The sequence below is a fragment of the Falco rusticolus genome, chromosome 7, assembly GCF_015220075.1.
Source record: "Falco rusticolus isolate bFalRus1 chromosome 7, bFalRus1.pri, whole genome shotgun sequence".
Taxonomy (NCBI): Eukaryota; Metazoa; Chordata; class Aves; order Falconiformes; family Falconidae; genus Falco; species Falco rusticolus.
Window position 1 is genome coordinate 55,348,058 of NC_051193.1, and position 19,062 is coordinate 55,367,119.

Sequence of the window (19,062 nt, forward strand, 5' to 3'; positions counted from 1 at the left end):
ACCTATCCTGATATTTTTCAGGGACAAAGTAGAAATTCAACAAAGGACTGTTGTGTGTAACAATTTTTGTAAGCAGCTTGGTAAAAAATGTGATTTTTTCTAACTAGCTCCAAATATGTTAAGAAATACCAGTTCAGTTCAACTGAAAAGGCATCAGATAAATTCTTCAGTCAACCACTCTTTCTTCTGCAGTACATGTGGAGCAAGTAGCCTCCAGGTCAAGCCATAAGTCTACAGACTAATTGAGAACGAGAGAGCACACGAGAGACAAACAGAATCCCAGAAAGATTAATATTTCCCTTCATACGTATGTGTGGCTGGTAAACTTACCATTTTCAGCTCACAACTAAGACTATTTTTTTTCCTTTTAAATACTGATCGACTTACTGTTAATTGTTGTATCAATAACAACAGAAGGCAGAAAGCCCTTGGAAGGCACTGCTATTATCTGTAGCTACACTGCCTTTATTCTCAGCCCTGTTCTATTTCTTTCTGACCCCCCAGCACCAAGGGCTCCAGTGAGTTGCTGGAATGGGTTTGAGAGAAGATGCTCTTCCTCCCCTCTTCTCCCACTTCCTCTCTTCCCCAGCTGACTCACATACTGAGCATACTGAAAGAAACAGAGAGAGGGGAAGCAAAACCTGTTGAGAAGGGAAAAGAGCATTTCCCTTAAAACAATGCAAAAGGACAGTTCCTCAGCAGAGGAGGAGCACAGGCCTTTTCTCTGTGGCACATCATGTCCACCTACATTTTCAGCACTCAATCCAGTGTTCAGTTCAAATCAGCACAAACCTGCAATTCAGCATGAAATCCCCTTGGAAAAGTTTCCTCTCCTGCAGATGAGATCAGAAAGGGCAGAGAAACTCTACTTCCTACACACCCACCTCCTGTGAAACCCCTGTGATTACTCCTCATCTCACCTCACCTGCCACTCCTGCTTCTTCACACAATCCCTACCACTGACAGTCACTGCAAATAACAAGGGCAAAATCATTAATACTGGCCTTGAACACTGCAGCAGTAAAATTAAAATTTTGTCCTCTCAGTTTGGAAATTTTGAAGCAGCTCTGTCAGAAACAAACCACATCCAAATCACATCTACATTTCCTACCAGCTTGAAGGAGCGCTGTAATATTTAGCTGCTATGTGCTAAACAGAAAAAATCTAAGTAAATATTACATTAAACAGAAAAAGTAAACCACTTCTGTGAGCCTAACTTTCATCCTGCAATACTTCAAAGGGACTGTTATATCTACAAAAAATTATCTGCAAAACTACTTTTAAAAGGTTAAAACAATACACTTAATTTTCTAGTGAGTGGTGTCTTGCCTCTTGCTGCTGACAAACAGATATCCTGTGGAGGAAGTAGCTAATCACTGCCTCCTTGGAAAATGTTTACAAAGGGACGTTTGGGATGATGTTATCTACATCCTGTTTAAGTAGCTGTTTTGTTGTTTTAAATGAGATGGTGAACTGAAAAGAAGCATTCTTAGTAGCATTGTTACACTTTTCCTTTCTGTATCTTGAGTCTCACTGTTTCTGGACAGTAGCTATGCTATTTCAAGGGTACCAGCTGTTTTTCACCTTATCTATCCATACTTTACACACATGCATTTTAAGAAACAAGGTGTTGCAGCATGGTTGGGGTTTTGGGGAGAGTGGGAGGAGGAAGGGAAGGAGATTAATTTTTGTGCATTTTTTTAAAAAATCCATTGGTAATTTGTATGTACACATAAACATCCTGATGACCTGCATCAAAACTGATCAAGTATGTCAACTCTTTTCTTTCTTCTTCCTCTTCTGTTCTGGATCCTCCTCTTTTTTCTTCTTTTTCTTCTTGTGGTTGGATTCTGAGCGGGTTTCTGGGGGTATGGGATCCTCGGCGTGGCTCTGTTTGTGCTTGTTCTTCTTGGACCATAAAGGAAAAAAACCTATTTCACTATGGACTACTGGGGGTAAATAGAAGTTATGGTGACAATGCCCTTGAACTCAGTTATGGTAAGTAAAAGTTTTTATCTTTCCATGATTCCAGAATTAAATGTGGCTTTTGTTTTACAGATACAGAACACAGATTTCAGTTAGCAATACCATTACCTTTCACTGCATATTGCAATATCATAATAGACCCACTGTGTGGTACTTCTGAAACTGCTGGACATTAGTGCAAGGTAGGCAGATGATGCTTATAGGCAGATGACCAGTGCTTACTGTATTTCAGCATTCACCTAAAAAGGAAAACATCAAAATCTTTAATCAATAGAAAGGCTGAGGTATTGTAGGACTGAGCCTTGAAGCCACACAAATCAGTGTACTATACTTAGAAGAATGCCACCAGCTAGTAATATTTTCTGACTTACCAGACTTGATATTTTCATATACTATCAAGATATATGTTCATTGCTTTTCTTACCAGAACAATTAATTTTATTCTACTGTTATTTAAAGTCTTCCAGATTAAACCCAACAAAAATCTAACAGTTTCTGTTACCCATAGCTGACAGTGCAAGACTGTTGCCAAGCAGCAGCTTGCAAATTATCTGTACAAACAACTAATGATAAACTTAGACATAGTACTTAAAGTAAATTTTGGACTCTCTGATGACTTTAGGGAGTCCCTTAGGGACTCCAGGGTGAAAATAGAAGGAGAAATTATGTTATTAGTAACTATGAAATACCTAATTTTTCCCAGACTGGCTCACTTCATCTTGTAAGATTTGTCTGAAAAGAAAAGAGGAATTTGACCATTTTCGGGGGATTTGTCTCTGCTCAGAATCCCAATCGTGAAACTCAGGCACTGGTGCACTGTATGCACTGCCTGATGCTTATATCCATCTATCAGTGTCAGATTTCCTGGACCAAATGTGAAACTTCTAATTTGGGTTGTAAAATCATGCACTCATGTATACTGTGCATCATTGGAATATATGAGCACTTTCACAAGCATAAATGCAATTATTTCAGAGCATTACTAAGCAATTGGATAAATTCTCACCAACACAGCTGTAAGTCAAGAAAAGACTTTATCAATCAACTTTGTGAAATACAGTGAGATTGTTTTTCCAATTTAGAAAGGGAGAGCAGACATACAAGGCAAAGGCCACAGAAGTTGTAGTATTCAAAATGAGACAATGAAGACCTTTTTTCCAAAATACTGATCAGCATTACTTACTACTTTGCATGACCAAAGCACATATTTTTATTTAGTTTTCATTAGTGGATGCTCTGATTTCTGCAATTTCTTCAGGTAAAAGAATGCCCACTAAGCACTAAAACCCAAGGAATACAGTCAATAGTAGAAAGCTCTTTTCAGCATCATTACTTGAAGGGCAAGGAACTCTAGGAGAGTCTATAGAAGATGTACAAGCAGTCTGCAGTTATCTCAGCCATCAGACCACAATCTTACTTCTACAGTGCACTTACTTTAATGACTACAAGCCATCTACCATCTGTAACCAAAGCAGTTGGAAATGACGACTCCCATCAGTATGCCTCCTTATTTGCCCCTACTACATATCCATACTATGATCTGAATGGAAGCAGAGGTGCTATGAAAGAAATTGTATCTTGTTTTATACTTGAAGGCAATCCATACACACAATGAGACATGAATGCCCTAATTTTGGACTAACAATTCTTCAAGGGGCATCTCTACACGGTAACACTGTCATAACTGCAATGGCTTAAAGACACTGTCAAGACAAGATCTGTAGGTAGAGATAATGCCTTTTATTAGACCAACTACTATAATATAGGTAAAAGTACACAGATTTCCTGATGTTGCTATTTTTTAAGTTCACTAAAGATTTCAACATAATTTCCTACAAAATTCTTGCATTCAGTTTGGGACATTGAGATCTGGATAGGTGGACAACTAGATACCCATCTAGTAAAAAGCTGCTTGAATGCTTAGGCTCAGTAGCGCAGGGGTCTGTCATGGGACCTGCCCATTTTAACAGTTCCCAACAGTCTGGGGGAGGCGATGCAGTGTGCTCTCCTCAAGCTGCACCCAGCCTCAAACTGGGACAACAATTCAGTACACTTGAGAGCAGGCCTGCCATCCAGAGGGACCTAGACAGGCTGCAGTAATGGGCTGACAGGAACTTCCATGAAATTCATCAAGGACAAATACACAGTCCTGCACCGGGGAAGGAAGAGACCCTTGTACCAATGTAGTCTGGGGACTGACCAACTGGGGAGCAGCGCTGCGGAGAAGGATGTGGACGTCTTGCAAGGCAGCAAGCAGCCATGAGCCAGCAGCACGCCCTGGCAGCAGAGAAGGCCACCAGCACCCTGGGTTGTATTTACAGGCACAGATCCAGCAGATCGAGCGAAATTATTTTACCACCTTGAGTCAGCACTTCAGACTGAGTCCAGTTCTGTGCTTCCCAGTACAAGAACAACATTGACAAACTGGAGTGAGTTCACCAGAGGGCCACTGAGATTGTTGCAGGCTGGAGCACCTCCCCTGTGAGGAGATACTGAGGGAACTGGGCCTTTTCACCCTGGAGAAGAGATGGTCTCAGCAGGGGTGTAATAGCAGGCTGACTGTACTTCTGAGAAGGTCATTGAGAAGGAGCCAGGTTCTTCACAGCAGCGTATGACAGGAGTACGAGAGACAATAAACTGAAACAAGAGAAGATACTGATTGGATATAAGGAAATATATTTTTTTATCCACGACAGCAGTCAAACATTGCAACAGGTTGCTCAGAGAAGCTGTGCAGTCTTCAGACTTGAAGGCTTTCAAGATCCGACTGGATAAAGACCTGAGCAACCAGGTCTAGTCCCACAGCTGGCCATGCTTTAAGCAGGAGCCTGGACCAGAGGTCCCTTCCAAACTCGATCATTTTTTGATTCTGTGATTCTCTGCAGAAACCTTCTTCAAGTCTACTCAAAACCTTGTCTTTTTCTAACTGCCAGTTGGTCTGATAAAAGATACTGCCTTTACCTACAAACTATGTTTTGCCTATAATTTCCAAGACTAAAAACCACAGATGTTCCATCAAGTGGCAGCACATTTACACCTACATGGTTCGTTACTAGGACTGGACTCATTCAACCCATCCCACAGACCTTTGGCATTTGAACTGACAAAATGACTCAGTAGCTGTAATGCTCTGCCTGAGTGTTCACTGAGAGCGGTGGGGAACCCATGGCTGGCAAATAACCTAAGAAATGCTCTGGCAAAATCTAAAACCAGTGAGACTGGGGTACTCCATGCTCTACTCTAGGTTTTGACAATTTTCCTGAGCTTTTCCTTTTCCTCTTTCATGAATTCTAGTCTTGTTTCTTTTCTACCTTTATAAGCTCAAGGCTGACAGACATTAAAAGGTTTAACAGAAACAGCCTTTATAGAAGAAATGTTAGTATAGAGGTAGATTGGATAGGTAGACCTGTTAGCAGCATAGCTACTACGTAAGATGTCTTGCACATAACGTACATAACCTATGATCCTTAAATGTTAAGGAGGCAGTTGGTGCTGGGTGCTCTCAATTCTTTCTGTTCTTGCAGAAAAGCTGGAGTCTCAGAGGTACCTTACTGACAACCCAAAGCACTCAAGATTAGTTGAGTCTTCTTCAACCTGACTTGAAGATCATGTTTAAAAAGAGATTTACCTAATTTACTATCCACTCTCTCAATCTTACAGTCTTACACTTTCACATCTCATTCTGTAATCATGAGTATGAGTTTTATTGCTTCCCACCTACAAATGAAAGCTGTAGTTGTCCAAAAAATCACCTTACAACATGCACACTGAAGGAAGATACTTGTGATAAAGTCACAAAAACTAATACAGTTATAGGTCACATTGCTTCAGAAAGTAGAACATTCCATTGCTGGGCACTATGGCAAAGGTATGTCAAGAGAAAAACTGCGAGAGCATTACTGTGATCTGATAAGTTTGATGGGGTTATCAGACCAAAACCTTCATTATCACTACAACTTCCTAAAGATAGAAATATTTCATAGATTAGTGAAAGCACCCAAAGCCTATGATCAAAAATTTATGACCCAGGCTTGGAACAAGACAACAGAAATGCTCTACTAGCTGTAATAGAAATTAACACACCAACAAAAACTGTTCTAATAGTTACAGACTTTAAATAGAACAGGGAAGTACATCTAGATGATGTCTTAAATAGGGCTGCTGTTCCTACTAGCTGATCCGACAGGATAACCTTTGGAATGTCACAGCTCAGATGAAAGAAGTTTTTTCATATGCAGTGGCTAGCAGGCCCTCACTGATGTCCACTTGTTAAACCAAATGATTTGGATTACTACCTAGTTTGCTATAACGTAAGTTCACTTTTCATACGTGACTCTTCATAGCTTTTAATTTGCTTTCTTCTTTCCAATTCTGTTAGCAAGCTTTTCTCCTTTTCTGAATCGCTTCCTACACTAGATTGTCTTGCTTGCCTTTCTAATGTTGTCTGCTGACCCCACCATGTAAGTGCCAAAGAAACTTCTCATTCATGATTCCACAAGGACACCAAAAAGTTTTCAGAATCAGGCTGTGATTTTACATAATCTATGTAAAATAGATCTAAGTGAAAGCTACTGGAATAATGTGTGGTCTTACACTCTTGCCATTGTTTGATTGTGGCAGCAGTTGAGATTATATGATTGGGTGGTGAAATAAATAATTAAAACTGTATGGCAGAACATGTATAATTTTTAGTTGGGTGGAGTCTTTTGCCTTGATTAATCTTTGTATGCAATTCACTCTGTGGTTGTACAAGCTCCTCTAGTTGGCCCATTGTAAGGGGCACGAATATGGACCCAGGAAAGATGGCAAATTACATGAACTTAAAGTAGATACAAAAGCACAGAAATTATTTTCACTCTCTTCAAGGCCAAGCTACATTTGTGGACTTGCACTAATTTGTAGGGAGAAAGGCATATCCTGAAGTACAACAGAACTTCACAGATCCGGCTTGCACTGAGGCAGCTGGTGTCTTCACTTGGTTCCTATAGTAAAATCTAATTTATAAGTTACTATTGTTGCAAGATCTTCCAGGAATCTGAGCACAGCAGTATAAAAACATCTGGCTGGTCATGTTCCCTCAAGAGCAATACGGCCCATCCTCGCCTTCATCATCTTGCAACTTTGATAGCGTGGCTCCTTTGAATCATAAGTTATATTTTAAAGTAATCATCTACTGACTGAAGCTCTGAGAACAGTAGAAATATCTTGCCTTTCCACAGAGCAAATCTCTGATCCTCTGTGGACACAAAACAGGCATGAATCTACTTTGCAGTAGGAGACCATTTCATCTGAAGAATATCACATTCAAGGATCAGTATGTCAGATTGCTGTGTAGGCATGTAAGTTTTTTTATGAGACTGCGTACTGTAAGATTTACATACGGATTACCTTCTGACCACAAAGTTAAGAGAGTATTCTTCCTGGCAACCCTTGAGTTATTTGTGTTTATATGTATGCACATGAACTTCTCAAGGAAAATGTGTTAAAGAAAAAGCAAAGATAGCTGGGATGAACTTCTCTGAAGTAGAATTCAGCCAGAAGACTGGCTTAACATAATAGCTACAGATCAATATCACAGACCGTGTGACCTGTGGTCTTGGATACATATTAATGTATTTGTGTATCTGTGACCTTCAAGCTCTATGCTAGGAATGAGCTTTAAACTTACTCATAAGAATGTGACCTGCTGAATCACCAATGTGATTTCCAGAAGTATGTGGGGTTTTTCCTTTTACCTGGAGGTCTTTGGCAAAGCAAAAGCCAGGTCTGAACAGCTCCTGTTGTGATAATGGTAGTTTCCACTGCCTTGGAGAAACTGCCAGTGAGCCGTGTCTGTCCTTGGATCATTTTGGAGACCTGAAGAGAAACGTGCCCTGGCGCTTGGCAGAGAATTACTCAGAGTACCTGAACGTTACCAGCTAGTCTTAATATCAAAAAAGCAGTTTATCAAAACTGCCTGGATCTTGGTGTGGGGCACAATGGCTTTATGATGCCGAAGTAATTTTTAAGAACATAAACTGAGCTCTCAAAACAAGCTGTTGACACCGCAGCAGCGGCGCCCCGTGACGCACCGCTCTTCTCCTGGCCCCTTGAGCGTACCTCTCCACAAAGGGCCGTTTGGTTAAACTGAAAGTTGCAGGATGTGGGGTGAGTTTGCCCTTTCAGATTTTCTGCCTGGTCACTTCTCCGGAGCGGAGGAGCTGCCAGCTCTCTGAGACTCCTAATTATGATACCGGGACCATGAAACGGCGCGGTCCGCATGCCTTGCCCCGCGATCAACCCGGAGGGACAACGTAAGGTGCCCAATAAGGCCAGAGGCTTTCAAACAACACCCGTCGGTGCGACCGCCCCGACTCTGTGCCCCGGCCCAACCCGGCGCGGACGCTGCGGTGCCCGGGCCCCGCGCCGCCCCTCGTGCCCCGCGCCGCAGCCGCCGGCAGGTACGGTGGGAGGGGCCGCGCCCGCCCCCCCGCGCCGGCCGTTGGCCAGCCGGCCAGTCAGCGCGCGCGTGGGGCCACCCCACCGGCAGTCACATCGTCACCCCGGAGGGGGACACACAGGTGTCCGGCAGCGGCCGGTGCCGTTACAGGCCAGCGCGGCCGCGGCTCTGCTGCGCACGTACCCCCGCCCCGCCCCGGCACAGCCTTCCCAGGTGCCCTCGCAGCGGCCGTCCCTGGCCAGCGGGGCCGAGCCCCGGCGGCGTAGCGAGCCCCGGCGGCGTGCCGAGCCCCGCAGCGCAGCCCGCCGCGGGGGGCCTGCCCGGAGGGGAGGGCCGGCCCTGTGGCGCTGCAGTTGTGCCGTGAAAAAAAAAAGTTTCGGCGGCTTTGGAGCCCGGCGGCGCGCGCGGGAGAGCGCGTGTCGGTACCTGGTAAATCCGGTGGCTTCAGAGAAGAGCAGCCCAGCTGCTCAGAACTTCCTTCTGCCGATAAGATCTTCGCCTGCGCTCGTCACGGGTGGCGGCTGCCGCTGCCCCACTTGAGCAGGTTTCAGGCTCCTCCCGAGGCGAGACGGGGAGCGGGAGCGCGGCCAGGCGGGAGGAGGCGATGCGCGGGGCCGCGCCGCTCCCCCTGCCTCCCCCGCCCCGCGCAGCCCCGCTCCCTGCGCTGCTGGCGGAGCCGGCCGGGCGGCGGAGCCGCTGCGGGCGCCGACATGGGAACTCTAGGGAAACGGAGAGAGGACCGGTGAGTCCGCCGTTGCCGTCGTGTTCTCCCGCCGCGGCGGGCCGGGGCTCAGCCGCGGGGCAGGCTGCGGTGGGTCGCACGGCGCCGCGCCCGAGAGCGTGAGGCGCGCCCCCGGGGCGCTGGGGCTGGCGAGGGCTCCCGGGGGGCGCGGGGGCGGCAGTGCGGGCGGACGGGCTCCGCGGGGGCCGGCCGAGGCCCTCCCGGTGGGAAAGAACTGGGCCCAGGAGCGCGGGGCGGGGGGCGCAGGGGGTAGGATTTCGTGTCACCCTGGGGAGCGGAGGTGGGCGCCGGGCCGGCCCGCACGGGCTGGGAAGAGCCCCGCGTTACGGCCCGGGGGGGAGCGGCCCGGCCCCTGCCGGGCTCCGGTTACCCGCGGCAGCGGGGTGCCGGGGGGCGCCGGGCCGGGGCGCCAGCCTGGCCCCCCCGCTGGGGTGTCGGCTCGCGTTGGTTCGCGGTTGCTTCCCCGCGGGCCCGCAGCGTGCCTGGCAGCGTGGGGTGCGCGTCCCCCTCGCCGCCGCCCCGGCACAGCTTCAGTCCGATTTTCGCCTCAAGTAGCTGCTGCAGCGGGCTTGGTTCGAAGAACAGTTTCAGACGTGGCGGCGGCGGCGCGTTGCCTCTCCAGCGTTGCCTAGTCGGCCACAGTGTTACTGTAGACTTTTTTTGGGGTACGGACACTGAAGGTTCTCTATGCTCGGTTATGAAGACCAAAAACGTCTTCTGCCGTAACTTCTACTTAGTTGCTACTGCATTGTTTCGGCTCCTCAGCCTTGTGCTGGAGGGGCTCTGGCATGAAGTTAGGAGAGGGGTTTAAGCTTGTGGAAAGAAACCCCTGAAAGCTGATCAGGCCCTTGCTCTTTTTGTATGGGAACAGGAAGTCAGATCACAAAGCTGAGAGGGAAATTTAGAGAAAGGGGGAAGGGAAGAAAACATTCTTGGCCTAGCCACTGTCAGCACAGCGGCCGGGGGCTGAGCGGGGGGCTGAGCGGTGGCCGCCCCGGCGGGGTCAGCCCTGCACTCTCCTGACCTGGGAACCGGGGAGGCCTGGGGTCAGCGTGGGAACCGGGGAGGCCTGGGGTCAGCGTTGGGCTGTGAGTGACATCATGTGCAGTTTTGTGGCTATCCCAGCCTTCAAATGAGGCAGATTTAATGTAAGGCTTGACATTCATTGGGATTATGTAGGGTCTAGTCTGTCCTCATAAGGTGTGCATACCTCCAGCTTCATCCAGGAGTGCCCATACGAGGATGTTTGTGTCTTTACTTTCCCACCTGTATGTAATATACACACTGGATACATTTCTATGCCTTTTCTTCCCAGGACTGTCAGTTTATTGATAAAGTCTTGCATGGTGTTCCAAGAAAAGTTGCACGAAAGCTTAAGATAGTACCTTAAAGATGCTGGAGTCACTTCTTTAGGAAGACTGTGGAGGGTAAATTGTCCCTGAAATAAACCCAAGTTTTATGGATACAGGAGTGGTTGTTGCCCTTTTGTGAACTGTGTGGTTATACTCTCAAGTCAGAGTCTGAAGAGATCCTTGTTATTTGTAGGGAGTAATGTTTCAGCACTTCTCATGGATATAATAATGTGCCTGTTTACAATTTTATACAGAATTATGAATTTGTATGAAAACAATGAGCTGCCTTTAATGTTATTTGTAAACAAACATGTTCTTGAAATCTGAGATATTATATGATCAAAACACAAGCCTAAAACTAGATACGTGCTTTATTTGGGGCTCTTTTACCTTTATTATCAAAGACATTAATTTAGTCATGTATGCAATTTTAAAACAACTTAGTAGGAAATAATAGTATAGAACAGATGCATATTAGCCTGTTTTTTAAATTGTGAAATACTCCGCTGTAAGCTTGCACTGATATTTTGTTTACTTAATAGTGTTTTTCCAAATTAAGTTAATAAAGCTAGTCTTGCATTTTTCAGTGTGCATAATATTTGATTATAGTTATATATTTTTTTTCTCCTTTACTTTTGATGAGCACACAAATGTGTGGTGGTAGATTACAGCTGGTTACTGTTATGTAGTTCGAGGGGGTTTAATGCTTGTGCTGAAATAGTGATGTAAACGTAACTCCCCAAAAAAGAAACGAGGCTTCTGGTAATTTTGACAGATCGTTCAAGGAGCTTTATAACAGTGTGCTCTACAATCCACATTTAGCAGAAAAAAGAGAAGTCACTTCTGAGCAGTCTCTGGTGTACGTATTAAGTGGGAGGGTTATGTCTTTCGGCACCGTAGCTACAAGGAATTAATTGCCTTTTAAATCTCTCCTCCTTTTCCATGCAGCGTAGAATTTGCCACTCGATCTTCTTGTATTTACTTCACTATTGTGCTTTCTTTTAGGCAACCTGCCCAAGCATGCAGCACTGCCCCTCAATCAGCACTTGAGCTGAAGCAGATCAGTCATTGTCCCAGCCTCTCAAATCTTACCCAGGTCACGATGGTGCCATTGGGGCATTTAGCCAAAGGGGCCACTTTGGAAGATCTTCTTGAAACCTGCATTCAGTCTTTTGGTGAGTGTCTGGAGGTTTTTATAATCATACTAATTTATTTCTATCCTGGCTTTGTTTAGGTCACTTACTAGTGAATGACATTGAATTATCAGTGGAGTAGAAAGATGTAACTGAGAATTTTCTGTGCTGTAGGGGACTGCATATTTATAGGTTTGTGGATCTGTTTATGCGTATGTATGTAATACATTCCAAGATATTAGTGTGACTGCTGCTTTTTCTTGAGAGTAAGACAAATGCCAATCATTTATACTATGTGTGGTTTTTGTCATTCCTTCAAGTACTGGTTTGGTAAACTTTAGCAAATAATCATTATATTTTGCATATTGCAGAATATTCATATAATGTGTGTAAACATTGTGTTTATATTAAACATTTTGAAACGAGTAGGGCTATTTTTAAATTAAGTGAAATAACATTAGATTGCTTCTTGCATCATCAGTATAGACTTAAAGTTGCTTCTCTACAAAAGAGAAAGAATCCAAATAAAAATCACAACCGTATACCTTTTTGAGCCTGTCAGTTATCCATTTGTCTTTTTACAATAAGAACTGTAATATACAGACAAGCATGACCATTGCCCAAGCCCTACATCCGTAGTTTCCTTTTCCAACTTTTTCTTTAGTAAACATGTTTATTTTTTATATTTTTAAAATACATTGGTACTGAAGGCACTCAAAATGATTCTGAATACTTTGCTTGTAAGTAGTGCATCTGTTTGTTAATGCTGTGTCTTCCAGTGTTATGAGATATTCCCAAAGCTTATGTGGTAAAGTCTTAGTTGCAGAGTAGTCCTTAGAAAATAAATGTACTTGAACACCCACTAATAATTAATCTGTATAGTTAAATAGTAACACATAGTGCTGATCTAGTTAACGCAGGAGATACTGTATAAACAGTGGAATCTTTCACATTCACTGGAAATGCTTTATAATCAGAACATGCAGTGAAATGCATGTCTGAGTAAAGTTGATGAAACGTGTCAGTAATGCTTTGTTTCTTTTTGGTTTCTTTTCTCCTTCATTTAATTGTTGTGAAGAACATATCCACTGAACAGCTATAAAGCCCTAATTCCTAAACAAATGGTGATTCATATTTTTATAAGTTTTGGTTCATTGTGAATGAAATAAGACATCTAAAGCATGTGTAAGACCTTCATACAGTTTTAATATTGTGACTGCTTGACCAATATTAATGTGTCCACATTTTCATGAAAAAATTATGGTGATTAATTTCAAGTAGTATAGGTGAAGCCCTGAATGGGGGATTATTGTTGGCTTGATTATTTTAATACTTCATGCATATAACGGCATACACATGTTCTCAGATTCCTGGGCATCCATATGTTGTAAGGACTAAGGTGACAATAAAAGCAAGTGTACCTGTCCAGTTCAGCTGTACATGCATGTGAATCTTTGCAAAAGGTTTCATACTTCAGTTAGAAAATACACCATAGTCTGCTAAATAGGGTTTTCTTGAACTTTGACAAGTGGTGCGTAGGTCTAGCAAAGTGTTTATCAGGGAGTTTGAGAAGGGGTGGGGGTAGAGAGAAAAATGGTGGAAAAAGAGTGTAGTTGCTGAATGATTACAAGTAAATTGAGTGACTGAATGTGTTTGTTCCTGTGCGCAGTACTAAAGTAAAGCTATCACCCTGTACTCTAATAGTTCTATTCAGACGGAGGTTATCTCTTCAGTCTCAGATATGCTGACCTATAATATTTTGTATATTATTCTAGGAATTCATTAATGTGATCTGAGCAAGTTTTATTTCAATACTAAAAATACAGAAACCCTCAAGACATAAGCACAGATTTCCTTTGTATATTCTAAGTTTGCTTTCTGGAAAAAAACCCTCTTGATTAATTTGCTGTCTAGAGTTAAGGAGAACAATAGGTAGTAGACAGAGATGATGGTGTGTCACATTTCAGAATAGATACTGTATCATGTTAGTATTAGCAAATAGCAGTTTAATATTATGTATACAATTACAAATACAATTCCTATATAAAGTATGCAGCTGAACTTATGTTCCTGGACTCAATATGTAAGTTTGGAAAAAGCAAATAATGTGTAAGAGAGGCTGCTGTCAACAATGGTGCATAAGGGGAAGTTAGCAGCCTTTTGCCATATATGCAGTTGAATATCACAAGAAGGTATTAAGAATTAATACACACAGCTGTGAAGAACACTAGTGTAAGTTACTTATCCTAATTATGGATAAGGGGGGAAAAAATGAGAAAGGTGGGTATGCAAAGTTAAAGTTGGGGTGAAAAGGCGAAGCTTTGCCACCGTGTTGTAAACTGATTCCAGGATGTTTTGTAGAAAGACAGGTTTTGTCCAGAGAGCCAACTTAATCCAAAACTTACGCAAAGGAGGCGAGGAGCAAAGATTGGATCTTGGCATTAGTGATATTATCTCTGGGTCTACAACAGTGCTGGGCAGAAGGTGATGCTAGAATGTGGGCAGAATAGGGTAAATTACAATGGTGGTGGTGTACTTGCTAATTTCAAAAAGTAAAGAGGTGGGAGGCTTTTCATCTTTCAGGAAAGACCAAAAGCATATTCAGTGTAATTAACTTCAATACCTTCTTTGGGATAATTAGTGTGTGCTCTTTCACCTCTCAAATTTTGTCATCTTTAGCTTGAACTGATGAATGATAGACATATGCTTTAGAGACAGAAACAGTGAGGACCATATGAGGTAGGGTGAAGTCATGTAGGTGATCACTACATTTGAGAGATCAGCATTACATCAGTGTTTATTCAATAACATGATGAGTAGGAGATGCTGAAAGTAGAGGTTTCTTCAAGTCTCATCAAAGGTTGCATCAGAATAAGTAAGATGAATCATCCTGCAAATGAATTGTGAAAAGTAAAGGCAGAAAAGCCAGGTTGTAAGTTAGGGCAAGAGTTCAGGAAAAATAGCATGATAAGAGATTGAAGGCAGGAAGTGACTTAGAAAGGAATATTGATCCTGAGATTAGGAGGTTTGTAGAGACTTGAAACTGGCTGTCATCAGTTTAAAAATAAGAGATGTGGTTGTACAAGACAGTGATTTAAAACATGTTCTATATGACTTGGAAGGTCTCTCAACATTATAAGTAGCTACAAGGTGCTGTTACTGCTACGATCTGGATTGACAAGAAAAGCTGTAGAGCTCAGGTGAATGCATCACACGTGATTGCCTTAGAAAAGAAGGCGGTGTGGTGTATAACTGGAACTCACAGTATCTTTTAGAGATTAAAAAGTGATTGTGTGGAAAGAAAGAAAAGTCATAATAGGGAAGTGGAGGAAAAGAGAAGTCGAAGAAGGGAGGAGAGTGCATGAAGAGGAGGAGCAGGAGGTAGGGTAAGATTATTGAAAAGGCGAGAAAACACAGAGGCTGTAGAAAGGTTAGACTCAGTGAAAGCTCTCCATCAGAGAGGTTAATTCTGGATAGAAAGGTCATAAAGAGAAAATTAAAGGTAGATGTTCAGCTGGCAATAAGATGGCTGAGGCTGTGAGTTCAGGGAAGCAAAGAAAGAATTAATAGATCTTGGCTTGGATATGACAGCTTCAGGAGGGAGATAATTTATTCTGGAGGAAATCTTCATTAGTGACTGTGATTCTGGAGTGGAATTGTAAGTAGAACAGTGACTTTAACCCCCTGCATCCATGTTTTTCCATTACGTAGTATATAAAACTCCTGGAAAAGAATGTACTTCTGACTGGCAGACAGTTCTCTGAAACCCAGTATGGCTTTGTCTCCTACTTCATTGCTAGTTGTAAAGACACTTACGCTATCAGCTTTGTTGTTGAAACTGACAGAGTAGGGTCTAGTTTGCTGGTCCACGGCCATATTGACTATTTCGTGCTGACAGTTCAGTAGAACACAGGAAGCATATGTTTAGTAGCACAGCCCTACTTTTTGCTAGTTCTTATAGTAATTCTGTGAGACTGTGTAAATGCACGTTAACATATTTTTAGTCCAGAAAGTGTTACAGGTCAGAGAGGAAATATATCAGCAGTGTTCACTTCACTGGATTAATTTGTTAACTGTATATCTGCTAACTATAGAAATGAAATAATAATTGTTCATAATAATTTTCACTCTAGGCTATCTTCATGCTACTGTGAGTTCAATGTTCTGACTATGTGTTATCAAGTCAGCTTCTATTCTGGAAGATTATTTTTTTTTTCCTATTTGTATCTTCACTATATGTTTGTGCATGGTAAGAGGTCCCTGTTTCTTTCCTTTGACTGTAAGCATCTATCTTTATAAATTTACTTTTTTTTTAAAAAAAATTTTGAGTAAGGTTTAAATGTCCTTATTTTCTAAAACAAATACACCTTTCAAAGAGTCAATGAAATATTTTAACACGCATTCAAGCTTATAGACCATGTAGGGTCAGAAGGCCTTTTCCTTGCCTTCACAAAACTTTTGTTTACATTGTTTTTGCAAGTGTTCAAAAACTGTGTTGCAGCTGGGACAAAATGTATCTTCAGCATAGTGTCAATTTCCTATCCCCCTGCTTTGTCTGCAGTACTAGCTAAGAAACAATTCCAGGAGTGCTTGAAAGTCATAACTTAGACAAACACTCGTGTCTTCCTAGAAGCATCTGAGGGTCATTTAAGAGATGAGAAATCCCTAAGATCTCAAAATTTTAGTATTATGAAGGTATTTGTCTCCTTAACCTTTGAGTGTGAGATCTAACTCATTTGTCTCTTACACTAAACCTGCTTCTAGTACTTAAAAATGTATCACACAAAAGATAGGCTTATCCTGCAATTCAGGCACTCCATTTACTGCTAGACACAATGAGTGTGTCAATGGAAAAAAGAAATCACAAAACATCATCTTTGAATGCGTGTCACCATGCAATGTCCCTGTGTCTGGTTTCTTGGGAAATGTAAGTAGTGGTCTTCAGGAAAGCAACTGAAGTATTTCCTAGAGCATGTAGCATAATTTTACGTGGAAGCTCAGCTTTGGTAAATTGTTTGCAGTGGAGTTAGTTGTTTTTACTGCTATGTCGATCTTCAGTATGAAAAATTAAAAAGATTTAAACCATGGCTACTATTTTCCAAAGAAGTTTAAAATCATAATCTTAAGGATTAGCAATATTCTTAATAGAATTATGTGAACCTAGTGTAATTTGCAGCTTCTAATGGTCATAATACTCATAGACAGCTAGGCCTAAGAGTAGGTTCTGATGTAAATTGCTCTGCAGTGTCTGATCAGTGGTAAACTAGCTTGTTGCACCAATGTATGATCAAGTGGGATCAAACAAACCTCAGATCAAACAAACACTAGAAATTCTGGAAACCACTTCCAGACTGATCTGAATGAAAGATGCCGTGGAATTGTTTTGATAGAAATCAGAAATCTGGCAAAGGTGCTGGTTGCCTCTTAGGTGCTAGCTGCCTAAAACTGTACAAGTTAATTGTAGTTAACATTTTGTAGAACAAAGAATAACTGCATTAGCAGAACTGTACAGTTCTGTGAATTGATAATACTTGTATATTTTGCTTTTGTATAAACATCATGCAAAAATATATTGAGTCTTAGGAATTCTTTGAGAGCTGGGGAAGTATTGCATCCAGTTTACAAGCAATGAAACAGGCAAATTAGAGTTCAGTCATTAGGAGAACCATAGCCATCTTCTCTAAAGTACAGAAAATTTGGAAGTTTTATCCAGTTTTTCACTTTTCAGTTATCAAGAAAAACCCACTCTACTCTTAACAAAAGTACATTCTTCCAGTCTAGTTAAAGCATACAATAACTAGTAAAAGAACCACAGTTCAAGTTTCAAGTTTATCTCTGTCCTTTTACCATTTACCATATACCAAATTCTAACATAGAATACTGACTCAAAAGCAGTTACAGTTTTCAAGGCGTATGCATACGCACAGAAGGCAGCTTTGGTCATTTACGTTTTTCTGTTAGGTTTGCCTGAGCAGTCATTTGTTTTAATCTCATGCTCCACAAACTTGCAGGGTTCCACCCCGCACCACTGAAGCCTAGGCTGAATGTTGAGGTCTCCAGTCCCCCCAAAGTAGTTAAAAATTTGTTCATGGTATTGTTCTGTGTTAAAATGTTGTTGATCATTGTGTGTTAAGTAATCTGGGTACAACTTGGTCAAATACAGTGCAGAAACTTTAGTATTGCTTGGCAACAGAAACTATGTTAATGATTAATTAATGACATTGTGGGAACAGAAGAGTCATTACCGCTCTGTAGAATGCATGACATTGTGGGAACAGAAGAGTAGTTACTGCTCTGGAGAATACTAAGTGCTGTTCAGCTAACTATTAAAGTTAATTGTGATTGTGCCAAAACGAAAATAGATTTCTTTTGTAACTTGATGTCTGTGGAAAAAGTTTTCCCAAAGAAAAGAAACTTTAGATATCTTTATATATATATATACACTAAAAGTTCTATTTAGCTAATTTGACTCCAGTCTTTTCAATATAATTTTCCAAAGTCAAGAAACAAGTTTTGTTTTTGTTTTTTTTTTTAAAAAGAACAGAACTCAGGCTTCTTGCTTTATAAAGCAATCTCCCATTTACTTATAGTTACTAAAGGGATATGACAGAAAATTCTACCTTCATGCCTCTAAATATGACTTCAGAAAAAAAAAACCCCAAACTATTGTTTAGCAATGCAAAAAAACTTACACAGCAATAGAAAATAATTCATTCTTCTGAGAATGTAGTATGACTTTAATTCTTTCTTCTCCTCAATCTGTGTATGAAGTTAAAGCAAGCAGTCAGTCACTTGTTCTTCAGGCTTCCGCATTTTACTTTGTTATTTGGTTTGGTTTGTGTGTGCTTTAGTGTGAAGTCTTTCAGTGTTTTGCTGCATTATCACCAAGTGTGAAGACGTACTTTTGCATTGCTTTTTTAAAAGTCTGAAAAAGAAAGGGCTTCCCTTAGGCTGTTACATAGTTCAGTACATCTTTCTTTTATGCAGGACAGTCTGGAGATTAAAAGCTCAAATATCTTTTTAAACATGATACCACTTTTTTTCCCCATATTACCGAGGTAAGAAGGTGCAAATGCAACTGGCAAAAGGCAAAGATAAGAGAGAGCTACAGTTGGGACATATTAAGATTACACTTGCATTGGAGATGACTTTAGGGACACTGCAGTTTTAATACTCAAATGTATATAGAGGTCATGTTAAACAAAATTCAGTGCCTTGTGCCACCTATGTTGTGATGAAAGATCATTTAGAGGTATGCCATAATATTCTTCTTTCAAAATACAAAATATGGAACCTCTCTGACAGAGAACCAGTGTGAGATGCCAAAAGCTTCTTTTCTTTTTTAACCTTTACATTTTTTTAAAAGAATACTCACATTGGGTATGAGTGAGATTGACGTTAAACATAACT

General features: G+C 41.8%; 1 protein-coding gene and 1 long non-coding RNA gene across 3 annotated transcripts in view; one reads left to right on the forward strand and one right to left on the reverse strand.

Annotated features, from left to right (window-relative positions):
• Positions 1 to 3,003: 3,003 nt before the first annotated feature.
• On the reverse strand, positions 3,004 to 8,943 carry LOC119150720. The gene is made up of 2 exons (XR_005105189.1): positions 8,852 to 8,943; positions 3,004 to 4,623 (listed from the first exon to the last, which is right to left on the reverse strand). It is a non-coding gene; the product is annotated as an uncharacterized LOC119150720 (long non-coding RNA).
• A 118-nt stretch (positions 8,944 to 9,061) lies between these two features.
• Positions 9,062 to 19,062, forward strand: part of RASGRP1 (RAS guanyl releasing protein 1) — a 42,574-nt gene continuing 32,573 nt past the window's right edge. Inside the window, exons 1-2 of one of the 2 annotated variants that reach the window (XM_037393408.1) lie at positions 9,062 to 9,167; positions 11,525 to 11,694. In XM_037393408.1, coding sequence (XP_037249305.1) covers positions 9,136 to 9,167; positions 11,525 to 11,694 — 202 coding nt within the window. In that variant the 5' untranslated portion in view covers positions 9,062 to 9,135. Of the gene's footprint in view, positions 9,168 to 9,750; positions 9,833 to 11,524; positions 11,695 to 19,062 lie in introns of those variants that run through there. The other variant, XM_037393409.1, reaches the window with a different exon arrangement.